Genomic DNA, 18,433 nt, shown 5'->3' on the forward strand with positions numbered 1-18,433 from the left:
GGACAATATTTTGATGTTGGTTTGAAAGTACAGCGACGAGCCCACATCAATTTTCGTTATCAGACATACAAATGAGTACAAATCGGTCTTTTTCCATACACTTCATATTTATAAGCATTACTCTAGTTTCAGTTGACTCTTGTTTAATACAAAACAACTATAAAATACTTTAAATGTAGTGTCGTTATAAGTCAAAAACTAATAATGTAGTAAGTATTTTGATCAGTCAGATGTGCTCAACATTTTGTATCTGAACGATGGGATAAGAAGAATGAAGTCTTCATTTCTCCAATTTTATTCACTCAAGTTTTCTTTTCCTAAATTATGCGTTTGTACAATACAATATATAAATATTTACCAAAATATATGATGCAAATTAAAGGTAATCAAAAATGTCGGTTAGAAAAATGTATTTTATTACTAATATTTAATGATGACCTTGAAATCTAAATATTATATATATTCATTGGATTTGTTTTCCAGTATGTCCCACAAGTTGCCCAGCTGAAGCCAAGCAAATGCCTAACTGTAAATGTCAGTGCAGAGATTATAATAGGGTTTTTGTTGGAAATGCATGTGGCAAGTACAATATTATTTAAACAAGTCTTTTACTCTTAAATGATAAAAAAGTTATTCAGACCCATATTGCTCATGAAGCCGTAGTTTTTTTTTCAATTTTGTTGTTTTGGTTGTTGTTATTGTTACGTTTAAGGTAGATTAGCAATTGCTTTTAAATGCATTGCTAGTCCATCACAAATTACTTTCACTAAATTCAAATCTAATCATTGTTGGTTAGACAGGGAGAGAGAGAGAGAGGGGGTATTAGAAAATATTGAAAGCACTCGGGATTAATACAGGCCTCTTTGCATGCGATGTGAATAATTTTCTTATGAGCCTTCTTATCTGTCATCTTTTTATATTAACATCCGTACCCATATAGAAGAGACATGTTGATTTAAATCCGTAACAAATATAGGACTGAAATTAAGTGGTAACATATAAAATTCTAAAAATGACGAACATGTGATACCAAGCGCTAATGACCTGTTTAGCTGATTGTCAAGTAAGTTAATCTTTAATTGATCCTAAAAGAGACGAAGAATTAACTCTGAAATGTATTTTCTATAAATAGTATAAGTGGAAATGAATGTATTTTTATTATTTCAGTTGTGATGCTCGATCATAAATATTTTAATTGGGTACATTGAGATGAGTGGCAGAGAGAGAGAGAGAGAGAGAGAGAGAGAGAGTGAGAGAGAGAGAGAGAGAGGGAGAGAGAGAGAGAGAGAGGGAGAGAGAGAGAGAGTGACGAGGTCTAAAAGCTTTGACTAGCATAAGTTCAAATAATTGTCCACACATGGCCTGTGTGAAAGATACTTTGAAAGATAATTAGTACAAAGATAGGTTGTTGACTTTAAATGATTTGAAATTAATAGTTGTAAAACTTGTCTTAAATGTTGACATTTATTATAGTCTGCAGAACTACGGCACGTTGTGGTCCCAACGAGATTGTAAATCAAAGAACATGCCAGTGTGAACGTAAGCGTTGTGGATTGGTGTGTCCACCACAATCCACTCTTACCCCACAATGTTCCTGTCAGTGTAATAGTGGACGTGTCATGAGAAATAACCAATGTGGTATGTACAATCAACATTCTCCCTCCTTATGAAATGTATCGTAGAGAAGACATGTGCATGGTCGCCTTTTCACATTTTGGCTAAAAAAAAAACCTTTTACTTGATATATCGATCCACTGAAATGATCCGTAACTGGTCAAAAACTCTTAAACCCGAGACTTTAAATAAGTTTTTAAATAACTTGAACTCTGTTTAAAAGAGTATTCTATCTAAACTTTAAATATCTTCTTTATTTGTGTAAGTTTGTTTTAAGAGTTGTATTATTTTTATTCGCTCCTTTTACCATAACTATATTATTACAGACACCTCTCAATATTTTGGGGTAGCACCTTAAAAAGAGCAAGCACTGACTTACTTACTTACTTACTTATCCAAACCAGCGACCACCTGAGCTCTAGTCTTTCGGTTTTGTGCCATGACGTAGAAGTTAGATGTCTTTTGTAGTTGTTCCAGGTGACTATAAAGTGTGTTACTGATGCTTGGATTTGGTGGGAGGAATGTGCATCTCAGGTCTTCAAGAGGTTGACATTCAAGCAAGTGGTGTGTTACTGTTTCATTGGGGTGTTGACATAGGGGGCAAGGAAGCACTGACGAAAATGTGGCAAGAGTTCAAAATTCTGTCGAGGAGACACCGAAAAAGTCAGTACGTAGACGGTCTCTGAACTGGGCTTGTCAAACAGCTCAATAGATCGTATAATTAAAATAGAACAATAAAAAAATGAAGACCTATCGTGTTTCGATTCATCCAATTTGCACCAGAAAAAGAACACGAATCAATGGTTTCTAACAAACATAGGCAGGAGCAAATTTTGAAGGGCCATTTGGTTCAGCGATGGAGCACATTTTTATCTAAATGCAAACATCAATTTTCGCACCGTTATCCATTGGTCAATAGAGCGACCGGACGAAGTCATCGAACGAGGTCGCCATGTGCAAAAGGCAACAGCGTGGTGGCTTTTAACGCTCGGGCATCATCGGGCCATTTTGGTTTTATGAAGAAAATGGAGAGAGACAAAGTTACTGCAGATCGTTATGTCAAAGTAAATGTACAATTTTGGCGGTCTTTGGGACAATTGTGTGGCCAAGAGAATGACAATATTTATGCAGAATAGAGCAACTCCCAACATTGCAAAGCATTCCTTGACCTGAATTCGATCTCATTTTGGTGATCGTGTCATAACCCGTTGTATGGAGCATCATTGGGCCTTTCAGAGCCCTGACTTGAACCCTCTGGATTTATTTCGTTGGGATAATTTAAAAGATTAAATATCACATGCAAAATTCCAGAGTCTTCATTAACTGAGACACCGAGTGGAACAACTAGTAAAGGTTTCTTGACCCACTGCATTGTGTGTGTGTGTGTGTGTATGTGTGTGTGTGTGTGTGAGAGAGAGAGAGAGAGAGAGAGATACCATTTCATCACGAGAGTACTCAAATGTGTTGACTGCAAAGGAGGTCGTTTCGGGTATGTCCTTTAATAAATTCACCATATACCAATGGATGTGTTGTTTCTGGTAAAACATATGTGACTGGGTTTTTTTTGGTTCCAAAATATCATTTGTTAAATAAATGTATTTTATGTTCAACGAATTTTGTGATATTCGATATCTTCAGAAGGACATTAGTTTGAAACACCTAGTATTACTATAGTATTTAGAAAACTTTACACTTGTTTACATTGTTCTCTATTGCATTTAACACAATATAATTTTAAAAATATAATTGCAGTCTGTGCGCCAAGAACTTGCGGATTTAACCAAATTATGGACCCCAGAACCTGTCAATGTATTCAGAATTCTTGCAATATTCAATGTCCTGTCAATTCTGTCCGTACTGCTGGCTGTACTTGCCAATGCAATGCTGGGCGTGTCATGCGAAATAACCAATGCGGTATGTATAACATATCCCTGGAAAATCGTAATTATCATGTAGATTGTCATTATAAAGAAATAAACTAACTAAAGTTAAGAAAAGTTTGTGAAAGGAATGGTACATTAGAATTGTTCGATGAAAACGTATGTTCTCGCTTTAAATTACCAAATACAATATCTACATAGTTGTTCGACATTACAAAGAAATAGATTCCTCTTTTTATTCTTTATTGTTTGTAAAGCGCTAAAATCTGGGCTGGTCAGTTGTTGTTTTGTTGCTTTTGTGGTTTTGGGGGTTTTTGTTTTGGTATTAAGTTTATTCTTGAATGGAATTGTATTAAATGATGAAATCTTTAATGCAATATTTCAACTAAATTCTTCATCAACATCACATTTTTCTACCCTTCTTTTAGTTCCGGTAGCCAAGGAATGCCCTGGATACCATTGTTATAACGGCCAGAAAGCTGCACGTGACTGTGAAGGCAAATGTCGCTGTGTTTGCGGCCGTGGATATGCTGGAGACCAGTGTGAGATCACAGTTACAGGTAAACTTTAATCAGATAGCATGCTTAAATGATTATTTATTTTGTAAGGGTGCCATTCTAAACGGTAATACATTATATGTAAAACATTCGCAGGAAGGAAAAGCAGAGAGTAAAATGCCAAGATGTCGTCCCCAAATGTCATGACTAGGCGACACCACGAGAAGAATACGTTCTGTTTCTTGAACTTCAAACAATCTTTTTCTTCTTCTTCGTTTCCCCTAACATAATACTAGAGTGACTTTAAAACACTTTTATTGATTGGGTTGATCAATGATTTATTCCATCCTCTTTTTTATTTCCACATTCAAGCCTCCTTATGCGACGAGTGTCAATACAGCAATGGAAGATATCAAGCTGGGGTCAAAGGTCATTGCCACCTTTACGTTATCTGTCTCCCTGCCGATGGATCAGCACCAGATGGCCGGGTCCGACCTTCAGCCTTTTCTCCAGTTATGATGGCTTGTGCTCCGGGCACGTTATATATCACAAGATCAGATGGATGGAAAGGCTGTGATCATCCTGGAAATGGCGTTTGTGAACAAGGTATTAACTCATTTCATTTGTTAAAGGAGATATCTTTGTACACATTAGTGTATTTAATGCATTTCCATGATCTGACAATGCACAACATGCTGCTCCAATCGCTGACCACACCCAGTATCCCATGGCTTTGTTACAAACTAATGCTCATGTCACACACATTGGTGTTGATAAAGAACATGGTTAATTCCAATAATATTGGGAAAGATAAAAATTGGGTCAGGAATTGGTCACCTTTGACGTTCCACTCTCTTCCTGAACAAAGGAGGCCAGTACAACATTGTAAACAAATAGAGTTAACCCTGCTCACCCTGACGACCACTGATCCTGTGTTTGTACTACTTTGGGTCGCTGTCAAGGAAAACTAGGTCAGGCCACTAAAAGGAACTGCACCCATTGCCTAGCACACATTTTTGTTTTATTCAAAAATACATTTTTACTCTAATCACGGATTGATTATGATAACCCTTTCAAAATTGAGACTTCAAAAGGGTTTTATCGACAAACAACTTAAGAAAAGAGATCTGGAAAAGTGTGTATAAAACTGTGCCATATAAAGCATATGATATTTTATATATCTTATAAATGTAATATATTTTAATGACAATTTATACACACTTTTTCAGATCTTCATCTTACACCAGTGTCTGATCTCAATTTGAACTTTAAAAAAGCGGGTTTATATAGTATTCGGCAGTACAGTGTTATTAAAACCCGCTCTACACCTGCAGTAAAAACCGCCAAATGTACTTATAATGACCGTTTGGCGGTTGACTGGAAGGTTGGTATGAGAGTCTGCAGGCAAAAATAACAGCGTGGCCCGGATAACTTAAAAATTTGCGATGCTAGATACTTTTGGGCTTGCCACTGGAAGGCAGCTTACTTTCGACCTATTTTTTTATGGCCAGAAAGAATACATTTAATCTGTCAATTGCAAATACCACTGCAATCATAAAACTAGAGATATTTTTGAAACCAGTATGCCAATACTAACAGAATTCACTCCTCGATTTAATGGGTTTTTTTTACGATGTTTATTTTTCTTATTCAAATACAATACATAACAGATAATCGTCATCCATGTGTTCATGACTAGAGGAGTGTTTCGCTTTCAACCCACTATGTGTAGTATGTAACGGTCATTAGAACGGATGTCCAAACACACACAACCACTGGGAGTACCCTATAAAATATATAAATATTGACAAAGTTAAACTTAGCATGCTTGGATTGAAAAAAATAGGCCTGGAGAAGTGCCAGATGAAAACAGAGAATGAAAGGTCACGGTGCCAAACTCAGGATCCAATTGACACGACACCTTCTGCCAGGCTGAAAGAGAGAGAGAAAGACATACACCCCCCCCCCCCCCCCACACACACACACACACGCACGCACAGAGAGAGAGAGAGAGAGAGAGAGAGAGAGAGAGAGAGAGAGGGAGAGAGAGAAAGAGAAAGAGAAAGAAAGAAAGAAAGAAAGAAAGAGAGAGAGAGAGAGAGAGAGAGAGAGAGAGAGAGAGAGAGAGAGAGAGAGAGAGAGAGAGAGAGAGAGAGAGCGGTCGCACAATGGACTGAGATATCCAGCCACACAAAAATATGGTATTCAAACTTAGCACCAACCATGCGCTCCTCTCTCGACTACCATGGGGACAACCACAGGGCTGGCTAGCAAACCCCGTGAACTCTCAATATTGGGCGAGCAAATCAAGCTATCCGTCCTCCTCCATATGAAACAAGACATGGTAACATAATATAAACATAGGATGCACATGGAATAGCTCATTTTTAATTGTCCAAATTATTATCGATATATTCCATTTCAGAGCTCAACGCTATCAAGACATTATTGTTTATGCATCACTATAGCAACTGTAAAAAAGGCTCTAATTTCTATTTTGACACCCAGATGGTGCCTCTGTTATTAAAGGGAGATCCCAATAGCTCAGTTGATAGAACACTCCAAAGCGACCAGTATATAATTAGACCTGCGTGAATATTCTGCAATAGACAGCCCAGTTTATACATGCCCAATCAAACGAGCATGGTTCGCAACCCTTAGTCTAGATATGATTTTTGTTAGTGACAGTATACTTACAGTTAAAGAGAAAAAAGACTGATATTGATATTTAGTTTATCAAGTTATGTGAAGTCACGCTGATTTCGATAAGGCTATTGCATTTCATATTTGGTTTTAAAATCCTATAATTTAAGTGCCTCCAGCCGTGGAATTGCTTTCGCAAAAATTTTTATCTGCACACATTTTTGCAAAGTCGAAGTTTCGGTGTATCGAATTCAAAGCAATATATCTTTTGATTACATTAATTGCATAGTTTATATAATTAACCTTTAAAATGATATAATATAACTCAACGTTTTGCTTGTTTTGAGTCAAAAGATATAAAGGAAGAAATAAGTGTGAACGTACTTTTGCACATGCCTATGTAAAGAATTATTGCTCATAATGTAATGTCAAGTTACTTCTCTCTGATTTGGATGATCACAGGTTTGAGTTGAATCCCAATAGATACACTGAAATAGTTTTCTGATTACTGAAGTCAGATTTAAGAGTAATCCCATGCAGACTTGGCTAATGTTGCAGGCAGATAGTAAATAAGTCAAGTCCACCAAGTAATATATATACTTCTGACGTACCCAGTCATTGAAAACTTATTTCATCCAGATCTAAAAGACCCAGCTAGCCAATCACTACTGAATTGATGGAGGCTCAAAACTATTTTTGACGGTACCCAGGATCAATACCGGCCACTCTGGAGTGTTCTGTATACTGAACTATCATGATCTCCCTTTGACCACAGAAGCACCATCTGATTGTCAAACTAGAATTTAAAGCCTTGTTACAGTTGCTGTAAATGGTATTTATTAGTTCCGCCAAGCTCTTTACAAACAGCCCAAAATAGGATTATTATGTATTGCCAAATATGCGACTATGTGGTCTAGTTTTATGACACTCACTTTCGGATTGGAAGATTCTAGGTTCGAGCCTCGCTGTGTCCTGGGAAAAAGACCCGTTTAGTGGATATCGCGCAATATAAAAAGCTCAAAATCAGTTCATATACTTTTTATCTTATATTTTTACAGATCAGTGCTTAAGTCTTTCACCTAATTCCAACTACCCTGGCAATTCATGTAAAACCTACTGGAGTTGTGGGAACAAGAGAACAATGGGTAGACATTGTTGTCCTGATGGAACAGCCTTCGATTCCAGAAGTGGCCAATGTAGACCCGATAACTCTTGTCAACAAACTTGCACTTTGAATGCTCCTCATTGCCCAGGTTCTGGCTCAGGTAAGTAAGGAGGAATCAGTATATGATAGTACTAGAAAATATGGCTGGAAATGTGACAAAGCATGCTATTTTATATCTACAAAATCGGGTAGTTCCCTTTCATATTTAGCCTTAAACACTGCAATAGAATGAACTGTCATTTACATACCCTACCTTGGATTCTTAGTTGTGTTGGAAGCTTTTAGTTTTTTGACCATAAAAGTCTACGACAGTCATATTTTCTTATATTTTTTCTGTCCCTTTGGGATAAAAAAGGAGGTCTTGGAATAAAAAACGCGAGAGATTTTTATATAAGAGAAAGTGTCTCACATGAAATGGCTATTATCATAAGACAAAACTTCAATTTTAGAATCATGAGTCTCATTATGACCCACTGTCTCAATATGGTAATAAATCGGTTGGACCGGATGTTAATCACTGATTTTAACCAGTTAAATGCCCTTCACTGTAAACACCCGTATTCAAAACTTTGGTCAGAAATATCGTACTTCGGGGTTATCAGACTTGCTAATAAGTAACGTCAATATCTAGATCTTTTCCCAAGATAAATTTGAAGAAAATTTCTCTTATGGATAAATAAAGGGAATTTGTTTTGCTTTTTCTAGCAAGATGTACTTTGGTCCACGTTTGAAAACGGTTCCAAAGTTTTACAGTTCCATTTACAATTAATTCATTTTCTTCAAATGCGAATCTTTGTCAATGAAAACTTTTTAATTGTCTTCTCAAACAATAGTCTTGGAAAAAACAAAGTGGACCAGATGTTAATAACTGATTTTAACCAGCTAACTGCCCTTCACTGAAAAGACACAATGTTCAGAAATTTGGCCAGAAAACTCTCATTCGACAACAACCGACAACAATCGATATATTACAATTGTTCTTCAAAGTTGAATTCTACATCACTACCCTCGATTGTGTTGTATTTCTTTTTTGTTTTTATTCCTTCTTTTATTCCAGGAACTGGTTGTAATTTGGGATTTAATCCACAAAATCCGAACGAATGGTTCTACCCAACTGTACCAGCGGTAAAATTTTACTGTGCTAAAGGACAGATAATGGATCTGACCCTTTGTACATGTGTCCCGTCCAAGAATGGCGGAAATATAGACAAGGGTCAGCCAACACATGGTCAGTGATAATAATAATAATAATGATGATGATGATGATGATGATGATGATGATGATGATGTTGATGATGATGATGATGGTGGTGGTGGTGGTGGTGGTGGTGGTGGTGGTGGTGGTGGTAGTGGTGGTGGTGGTGGTGGTGATTGTGATTGATAATCTTATTTATGCTATTATGACAAAACATTGAGATGATGATGACGAAGAAGAAGAAGAAGAAGAAGAAGAAGAAGAAGAAGAAGAAGAAGAAGAAGAAGGAGAAGGAGGAGGAGGAGGAGGAGGAGGAGGAGGAGGAGGAGGACGAGGGTGAGGACGAGGAGGAGGAGGAGGACGGGGAGTTCAGACTAGTCTCATTTAGTTATGAACCCCCTGGTTGCACTGCCCTGCTGTAAGCAACTCGATTCACTACCCGTATCCTGCTGTGACTGGAGCTGGAGTGAAGTGTGGTCAAAGTTTGAATCTCCTGCGTTTTTTCCCTTAATCAACCGTGCACTACACGTTTGTATAGTTTGATGAGTACAATGTATTGAAAACCAAAGTAAATTCAAAACCTCTGCCATGAGACACTTTTCTTTGTTAAACTCCAATAAAAAATGGCATTTTTTTTTACCTCAATGAAAGGTACATCCAGGAAAACATTTATTTTCAACAATTTATTTTTCTTTTGCATCGTTAAAAATAAATTCCACAATGGATTATTTTTCTTTGGAAACTCAAAGAATTCAATTGTTAGAGTTTCCACGATGCATGTCATACAAAATCCAGTCAACTCTTCACTGAGAATGTCCTAAAATCATCTGAAAATGGGACTCGCACAACAGAGGTAAAAGCTAGGATTTGAATGGCAATAGCAGCCATGACAAGACTAGACACCATATGAAAAAAGCAACATTGATTTTAGAGTTAAGTTAAAATTGTACGAATAGCTGGTACTACCACGAGTCTGATTTGACATTAATTATTTTTTAATTTATCTCCTTCCCCCTTGAGCCTTTTCACCCAGCACTACATAAACAGAAGAGTCTAAACATGAACGTTTCAATTTCTCTTTCTTACATTATCAATGAGCTTCACAATTACCATCATCATGACTTATCCCTCCTGAACGTGCCCTCAGCAACTGCCAACCGAAACAGGCTTCTCTCCTGCGCCATCAATCTTTCCACATCCAGTCACTGATTTATTCATTCATTTGCTGATGACTTATGACCCCTTTTTATCTCCATCTCCCTCTTTTACCCTCAAGAATACCATCTAGAAATTTTGTTGTTGTAAAGGATATTGTAGAGGGCTTGCCAATCGAGCTATATGGAACCAAATTTCGAATTCACACAGTAAAAAACACCAGTCATTCGTCCTTACTTGTCCTTCCTTTCAAACAATATATACAGAGTCCCTGTTACAAGATACGTATTCACACATGGGTCAGGTGTGTCAAATGTGTAACATATCTTATCCATGGACAACGCTGGAACTAGAGTTTTGCGATTATTGTTATCCAACCAGTAGCTGACCATGCTAATCATAGCTGAGATTCTATTACACGACAAGGCATGGCACTGCTGAGTTCGATGCCAAATAAGACCAAATAGAAATATTTTTTCAACAGACCACAGTCGATTCATATCACATTAATAGAGACAAATTCAGGCCGGAAGGGTCTAAAGCAATATCTTCTAAGAGCCCCTGATGACATTCGTCTTAAGGCTTTTAACTCTAGCAAAAAACATGTATTTAACAATTTGGCCAGAAAATTCGTCCTTCACATATCGATCGATTTAAATGACCCACACTTTGACAATAACTCTCAAACCTGGAAATTCGCAAAGTATATTTCGACACATTTTCTCACCAAATTGTCAAATATATGTTTTTCCTGAAATCAACATTGATGAATAAATAAAATGATTTTATATTTTGTCCCTCGGCCCTTTCTGTTCTTTCCCCTTCAAACGCCATCTCCATTATTTTATTATTAGAATGCAGACCAACTGTACGAATGGATTTTGAAAGTCCTTCTGCGGGTGAACTGAGTAAAATTCTGCGCATCAAAGTTCCGGGTCATCCAGGATTGGTCGCTGACTTAGTGGTAAGTACAATACATATCAATCAACGCTTTACAGATAGAACGAAGTTGACGTCACTCAGGTATTTGTTATTGCTTTTTGCTTTCCGCGTTTATTTGTAATTCTCAATAAACAGCATTAACCAGACTAAAAACGTTCAAGGTTACACATCGTTTTGTGTTTTGGTCCGTTATACTTCCGGATGGAAATGTTGTGAGCTTCTTAGCCAAGCGCATACTATTTGTAGACGGGCTTCAATTACGCGTTAACATGACACTATATCCCACCATATTCACCAAAGAGCAATAACAGAAGCGTGAATCTTATTGGTCTTGCTGAGGACTTTTAATTCCAAATTAAACTGCAATTATCTTGTTGATTAAATTAAAATGACTTTTCAATTTTCGATCAATTTTTATTATTAGGGAGGGGGGTGGTAGTGGTGAAAAAAACGGAGGGGGGGGGGTGCAATGCTATGAACAGTCGTTTTTTCCATCAACGATTAATATTTGGAACAGCCTGCCTGCGGATGTAGTTAGCTCTGAAAACCTTAAACAGTTCAGAGACAGAATCGCTTTTATGCCTCTCTAAACCGCAACATGCACGCCAAAGTCTACGCCTACACCTCAGGCGGTTTGCAGATATGCAGGAAGAGCAAGAATAAGAATTTCAATAATTCCCTTAAATCGACCTGCCCATATTTGCATGTCTATAAACAAAACTTGAACTTTTATATTGGGCATTATCCACTAAACGTGCTAAAAGCGCTTTACACAGGGTCCCTGACCAACAGCAACACGAAACATATTATAGAACTAACGAGTCATGATAACAATTTCAAGGTGTATAAGGAGTATATGGCCGTTGCTAGGCTACATTACAATTTTTCCGACAGAGACATAACGCTGTTAATGGCCATGTACTCATTTTACACCTTGAAATTGTTGTGGTTCGATTATTATTATTATTATGTAAAACTCTCAAACCAACGGAGAACCTTTTCTATTACAACAATGATGACTAAACCCACAACTGGAAGTCCAGTATTTAAAGTGTTAAAAGCCTAATCATCATCATATCTTGTCGCGCCAGTGAGTCAGCCAGTCCCGGTTGCATTCCCTCAGCATTGGTGCAGTGAGGTCCCAGCGAGCATTCGGACAGGATGTGGTCCATGGTCTGTCTGGGGTGACCGCATGGGCATTCAGTGCCCGGTGAGATTTTCATTTAAAGAGGTTGGTGGCGGTGTTTCCCATCTTTGCTCTAGCTCTGTTCAACGCCACCCAGTCTTTTCTCTTGAGGTCTGTGCCTGCTGGGAGCTTTTCTGTTGGGGGCTGGAGACCATCGTTTGCTGTCTTGTCCCATTCTACCCATTTGTCCAGGCGGAAGAATGCTGAGTGGTCTGGGTGAAGGCTCTCTACTGTGAGGAAGCTTTTCCTTGATTTGAGCCTGCTTTTGGGGAAATTGTGGTTATAAAGGGGGTGTCTCTGGTCCATTTCCTGTTTGTATTTTTGTATTTGGGCATGAGTTTCCCTCCGGATGTGTGGTGGGGCTATTTCTGCTGCACGGTAGACCAGTGGTAATGGTGTTGCTCTCAGTTGGCCCGTTACGATCCGGCAGGCGTTGTTGAGCTCGGGGTCTAGCTTGGAGGCATGGCATGATCGGGCCCATACAGCTGAGCAGTACTCCGCAGTCGAGTAGCCTAACATTTTAGTACTTTTAAATCGTAAAATTCAATATTGTGAGTACTCATCGACTCAAAACAGTGTTATGTCGGAGATTAGAATTTAGATATAGAGATCTTAGGTTAACATGATCTTTTGTTTGTATATACGGTTTTTTCTTTTCTTTGTATTAAGTATTATATATTTATACTTGCAAAATGGTATTTAAAGGCCTTTTGACCCATCTAATCCTAAATGATTATGTGATGTGAAGTAGCCAAGCTTTATGCAGCCCATCATTAAGAAATGACGTGAGTAGGAAAGTGCCAGAAGACAAATAGAACCCGCGACATTACTGGTACGACAACACCGCCATCACTATAACTTTTGATTCACTTTTTTGTATTTCGCTCACCCGAAAAACGATTCATTAGGGAAGTAACGTTGACATCAAACTTTCTACATTTTGGTTCATAAATCCATGGGAGTGTGTACATAACTAGTCCTCCGGAATAGGTTGCATAAATGTGTCATAACTATTTCAGTAGCAGGATGTGTAAGCAGATTCTTAGGATTAGGGATGTAAAAGAGCGAGGATGGACGATCTTTATTGACGACCTGCCTATATTTAGATTAGAAAACAAGATGCCATCACACTCAAATCAGAAGATCAGTTACAAAGTAGTTACAGAGTAGTTTTACACTTCCAATGGAATATAAACCAGTTTTTTGACATCACTCTTTCTTCCCCATTGAGGAGATGGATTACATATAATCAGATTTATTATTTTGTTAACACTAGTTGCAATTTGTGTCCTTTCCAGTCAAATCCAGATCTAGACGTCATATTCAAACAGTTCTCTGGATCCGGTTTTTACATTCCCTATTTCGAAATCAACGTGAAAGTGAAGCCACAGGGACATATCACTGGCAATAGAAAAACGGCCGTCGTGACAAATGCTGACTGCAAAACAGATGACTCAGTCTCCATCACAATGGACGGACAGAATTTCTATTTCAGGGTAAATACTTGGAAAGATATGGAGAGAGAGAGAGAGAGAGAGAGAGAGAGAGAGAGAGAGAGAGAGAGAGAGAGAGAGAGAGAGAGAGAGAGAGATGTGGAGGGGAGGATAAAAATGTTATTCAGATGTCTGGGTTGCTTTTGTTGTTGTTGTTTTTGTTTTTTAAATAATCTTTATTTGGGTTTCGATCGCTTTGTGTTTTCGTCATCCCTTTTGAGCCTTATTTTTTTCTTTCTTGTCTTTATTTTATTATTAAATTGGTTTTAAAAGTCTTGATATTTTTTAGAAACGTCTTCAACTTCAAAGTGTTTGATGCTGAAACTTGGAAGTTATGAGCCTAGGGTGGTCTAATGGTAAAATGTATACCTTGTTACAAAGCCTGTGACCACGAGAATTCTGGCCAAGCCTTGTATACTCGATTCAAGCGATTTACAACTATTACCCTTTTGGACTCGGGTTTGAATAGTTATCTGGCTATAGGTATGAGTAGTATTTAATAAAGCAACTACACAGGGACACTATCTATCAGGGTGTATGGCATTATTTTCTCTACTTAGCCCACGGTGAAATAAATGAAGCAATGCGTGGAAATGAGTTTTATATGTTCGAATCCTCATTTATTATTCGATTTGTTCAATTCAATTCTTTCACAGTTTCAGCTTGAAGGTGTCCAATATATTTTTTGATGACAAACTGTTTAAATTCTTACATCACCACAGATAATGCTTCAAGACAGCAAGATACCTCTAGTCATATCCATCCCTTACGTTGGTAAACAGGATCCTGTAAGTATTGTGCGGTCGTTATTTTAAATTGTTACCTATGTCAAGGGTGATCCAAATTTCAACTCTTAAAAGATCAAGGCCTGGGATGATCGAAGTCAGTCCTTAAAAAGTAAAAGGCCAGAATTATCCAATGGACCCTCGCAGTATTCCCATTAAATAGAGAATATTTATTTTTATTTTATTTGCTTTACAATTTTCAAAATCTAAACCAATGTTTCAGGAACTTTTTACATTACCTCACAAGCAAGCTTTTAGAGTTTAGCTGCTGAAGTTTAACTACGATTTGTTGATTCTTCAAACACAAAAAATAATTATACATGTGTATACTGCTTTTACACGACAGCAGTTAGAAGACTGAATCGGAGGGGCTGGGTTTGCTGATTGACATCTTCCCCCACTCCCTCCATTATGAGTATATATATATATATATATATATATAAAATATATATATATATATATATATATATATATATATATATATATATATAGAGGGAGTGGGGAAATATGTCAATATATATATTGTTTCTTTTTGGGGGATTGTTTTGGTTCATTTTAAATTATTTTTTTTTGTTTTATTTTACGTGACGCAATGAAATGGACCAAAATTCACCAATCATAGATTCACTCTTGATAGATATTCTTGTAGATTTTACAACTGGGTGATTTTTTGATGAGTCCCATGTTTAAATGGATTAAGGTGGGCAGTCATTATACAATCCTCTACTTTGCTTAATTTATAATAAGAAAGCATTGTATTAAATGTCACAATAGAAGATTTACATGTTTTGTTTCAGGATGGATTCTACACACTTAAGCTTGTTTACGTCAAAAACCAACTCTTCTCTGGCACTGTTGGAACACACACTCAAAAGTATAATGGACCGCATGCTTTGCGTGGTAAGTTATCCATCAGAGACATTACTTCAAAAAAGTCTGAAGATAAAGTCTTTTTTGACAAGTTGGAGATTACGTTTCTCTATTGATGTGTGAAATAATAGTTTTCAGAACAAAATCTGAAAACGTGTTTCGTCATTGTGCGGCATCAGAGTTTATGTTGCCTTTGCTGAATAAATTGACACTTGAGTTTTTAAGTAGGCTATGTCCCCCTTTGGATAGGACCACAGTCTTATAGCAAAGCTATGTCCATTGGATTGGTGGACAGAAGGCAATGGAAATAGAAACAAAAACCAACTTTGCCGTATTGAAAACCTGTAACTTTTTTGATGATCGATTTTATCTCGATTGAGATATCAGAACTCCCCGTTTTGAATGATCCGAACATTAATTTATCAACCAATATGGGTGCACTGCTCTGGGTAAGAGATATGGCCTACACTTATGGGCTTGTGTGGTTTCCTAAAGACTGTGAACTCTCTCTCTCTCTCTCTCTCTCTCTCTCTCTCTCTCTCTCCCCTCTCTCTCTCCCTCTCTCTCTCTCTCGTTCTTTCTCTCTCTGTTTAAATCTTTAAAAAGTGTATGAAACAGTGCCAGACAAGGCAGCGAGATAAAATACAAGAAAGAAAACATACGAATAATCACCCTGCCTGAACTGGGGATCGAACCTCAAACCTCAAGATTACGGTAAAAAGGAGGTCTGAGGTTGGATCATCATTCGAGACAGAATTATTTGTTTTTAATCGTTTGTAATTTTAAAAATTATTATTATTATCATTATTATTATTATTATTATTATCATCATCATCATCATCATCATCATCATCATCATCATCATCATCATCATCATCATCATTATTATTATTATTATCATCATCATCATCATCACACTCATCATCATCATCATCATCATCATCATCATCATCATCATCATCATCATCATCATCATCATATTATTATTATTTTTATTATTATTATTATTATTATTATTATTATTATTATTATTATTATTTATTATTATTATTATTATTATTATTATTATTATTATTATTATTTATTATTATTATTATTATTATTATTATTATTATTATTATTATTATTATTATTATTATTATCATTATTATTATTATTAATTTACTTATTTATTAATTAATGTATTTATTTATTTATTTTTCTCTCTGTCTGTGTTTGAGAGTGAGAATGTGTGTGTATGTGTTTGCGAGTGATATATATATATATATATATATATATATATATATATATATATATATATATTATATATATATATATATATATAAAGAGCGATAGAGAGAAGCAGTGCCATAGAGTCAATTTTGCAAGATTTCCACTAAGTACTCGAATACTAATTTATTTTGAAAACTTTTTAAAAACTCAGGTTATTCCTAAATAATATCATTTTATATCGCAGGTATAATTGCTTATAGGACATGTGCTATTCACCTTGGAAGAGGCTACAACTATGAAAGATTTGTTGGATATGTAGATGATGTAAGTAAATGGATAATAATGTAATGTAATGGCCATTAAAAAAAAAACAAACCAAAAAAAAAAAAAAACTCCCCCAAAGATGGAAATTATAAAGAGGAATCCTGACAAAGCCACCACCTCCGGACCAGAAAGGGTGGTTAACATTAAGAAGGTTAATTTTATTCTTTATCAATGGAATACACTTAAAAGAAAGATAACGAATATAAGATTTGGAACCAACAACAGGTGTTGAATTTAAACAGAAGTTGTCTTTATGAGTGTTGGTTTTATGCGGATTTCATTGTAATTTTAATCGGATTGCTTTATTATGCAGTATGTCAGATGTGAAGTTACCTTATAGCCACCTCAAACCGGTGTTTTTTCGGGCGAATCAGGCCCCGAAAAAGTAAATTTAAAATTGTAATGATTAGAAGTACAGTGGAATCCTGATAAAACCGACACCACCGAACCAGAAAGATTGGTTGACTTAAGCAACGTTGACTTTATCCATCTATGGAATACACTTAGATAAAGAACCAAAAATGTTGGTACCAGCAAGAGATGTTGACTTTAAGCAGTAGTTGTCTGTAAGGGTGTTGACTTTATGCGATTCCACTTTATGAGGTTTAAGAATTTTACCTTATCAGAAACTGTAATCATCCCCACCAATAAAACACACAGTATAAAGTTTAGCTTTAATCTCACTTAAAAAATATTTTGTCAATTGTTGACATCAAAATGACCTCAACACTATACCGATTTGAGGCGATGTGTTACTTGTAAAGTAAACGTTTCTGGCTAAACTTATGAAAATATATTTTGTTGGTTCAAGTTCAAGACAGTTTTGTCAACAAACTTAACTTTTTATTTTATGCCATACAAATTCCAATTTTTCTCATACAACTGACATCCCTTTATTTATCTCTATCATTTCATTTTACAGCTGTCAATATGGAGATGTAATCCAAAAAGTGGACCCAATGTGAAGTAGGAGCGTTTGAGTGGAGCACTTTTTTTTTCTATATCTATCTTTTCAGTTGCTAAACTAAATTTTATTCCTTTATTTAAATAATAAAATTCTAGGTTCATGTACAGACTTTGTTTATAAATTACGTTCCTTTTTTACACATTCCAGTGCCATTTATAATAATATTATAATACATTATAAAATAAAATGTCTTTCCAAACTAATTTTGCACCTTTATTGTTGTGTCTCATTTCTATCACACAATTATTTACAAGTACGTACTAACTAGCCGATTAAACCGGACGGAATTCATGAGACTTGGTTTACATGCACATCGCGTGTCTCTAATCCGAAACTCTGCGATCTGGATGTCTCCATTTCCCGACCTGGGGACGGATTTTTTTCTTCTTTATGGGACTGATTCCACTATCCAGATGTCTCTGTAATCCGAACAAAATGCTAGGAACTTATATTAACAGTCAGTGGTCAAATGATGCAAAAAAAAAAAAGCAACCGAAAGAGACAT

The 18,433-nt window shown here is 36.3% G+C and overlaps 1 protein-coding gene across 4 annotated transcripts in view; it reads left to right on the top strand.

Moving 5' to 3' along the window:
• Positions 1–18,131, top strand: part of LOC144968701 (uncharacterized) — a 90,851-nt gene extending 72,720 nt beyond the window's left edge. For all 4 annotated transcript variants that reach the window (XM_078907302.1, XM_078907303.1, XM_078907304.1 and 1 more), the window contains 13 exons: positions 484–579; positions 1,474–1,638; positions 3,367–3,528; positions 3,923–4,054; positions 4,364–4,597; positions 7,693–7,899; positions 8,857–9,027; positions 11,004–11,113; positions 13,576–13,773; positions 14,493–14,558; positions 15,353–15,455; positions 16,882–16,961; positions 17,884–18,131. In XM_078907302.1, the coding sequence (XP_078763428.1) occupies positions 484–579; positions 1,474–1,638; positions 3,367–3,528; positions 3,923–4,054; positions 4,364–4,597; positions 7,693–7,899; positions 8,857–9,027; positions 11,004–11,113; positions 13,576–13,773; positions 14,493–14,558; positions 15,353–15,455; positions 16,882–16,961; positions 17,884–17,931 (1,772 nt within the window). In that variant the 3' untranslated portion in view covers positions 17,932–18,131. The remainder of the gene's footprint in view (positions 1–483; positions 580–1,473; positions 1,639–3,366; positions 3,529–3,922; positions 4,055–4,363; positions 4,598–7,692; positions 7,900–8,856; positions 9,028–11,003; positions 11,114–13,575; positions 13,774–14,492; positions 14,559–15,352; positions 15,456–16,881; positions 16,962–17,883) is intronic.
• Positions 18,132–18,433: the final 302 nt, after the last annotated feature.

The sequence above is a fragment of the Berghia stephanieae genome, chromosome 3, assembly GCF_034508935.2.
Source record: "Berghia stephanieae isolate SIO BIC M18660-M18661 chromosome 3, UCSD_Bste_1.3, whole genome shotgun sequence".
Classification (NCBI taxonomy): domain Eukaryota; kingdom Metazoa; phylum Mollusca; class Gastropoda; order Nudibranchia; family Aeolidiidae; genus Berghia; species Berghia stephanieae.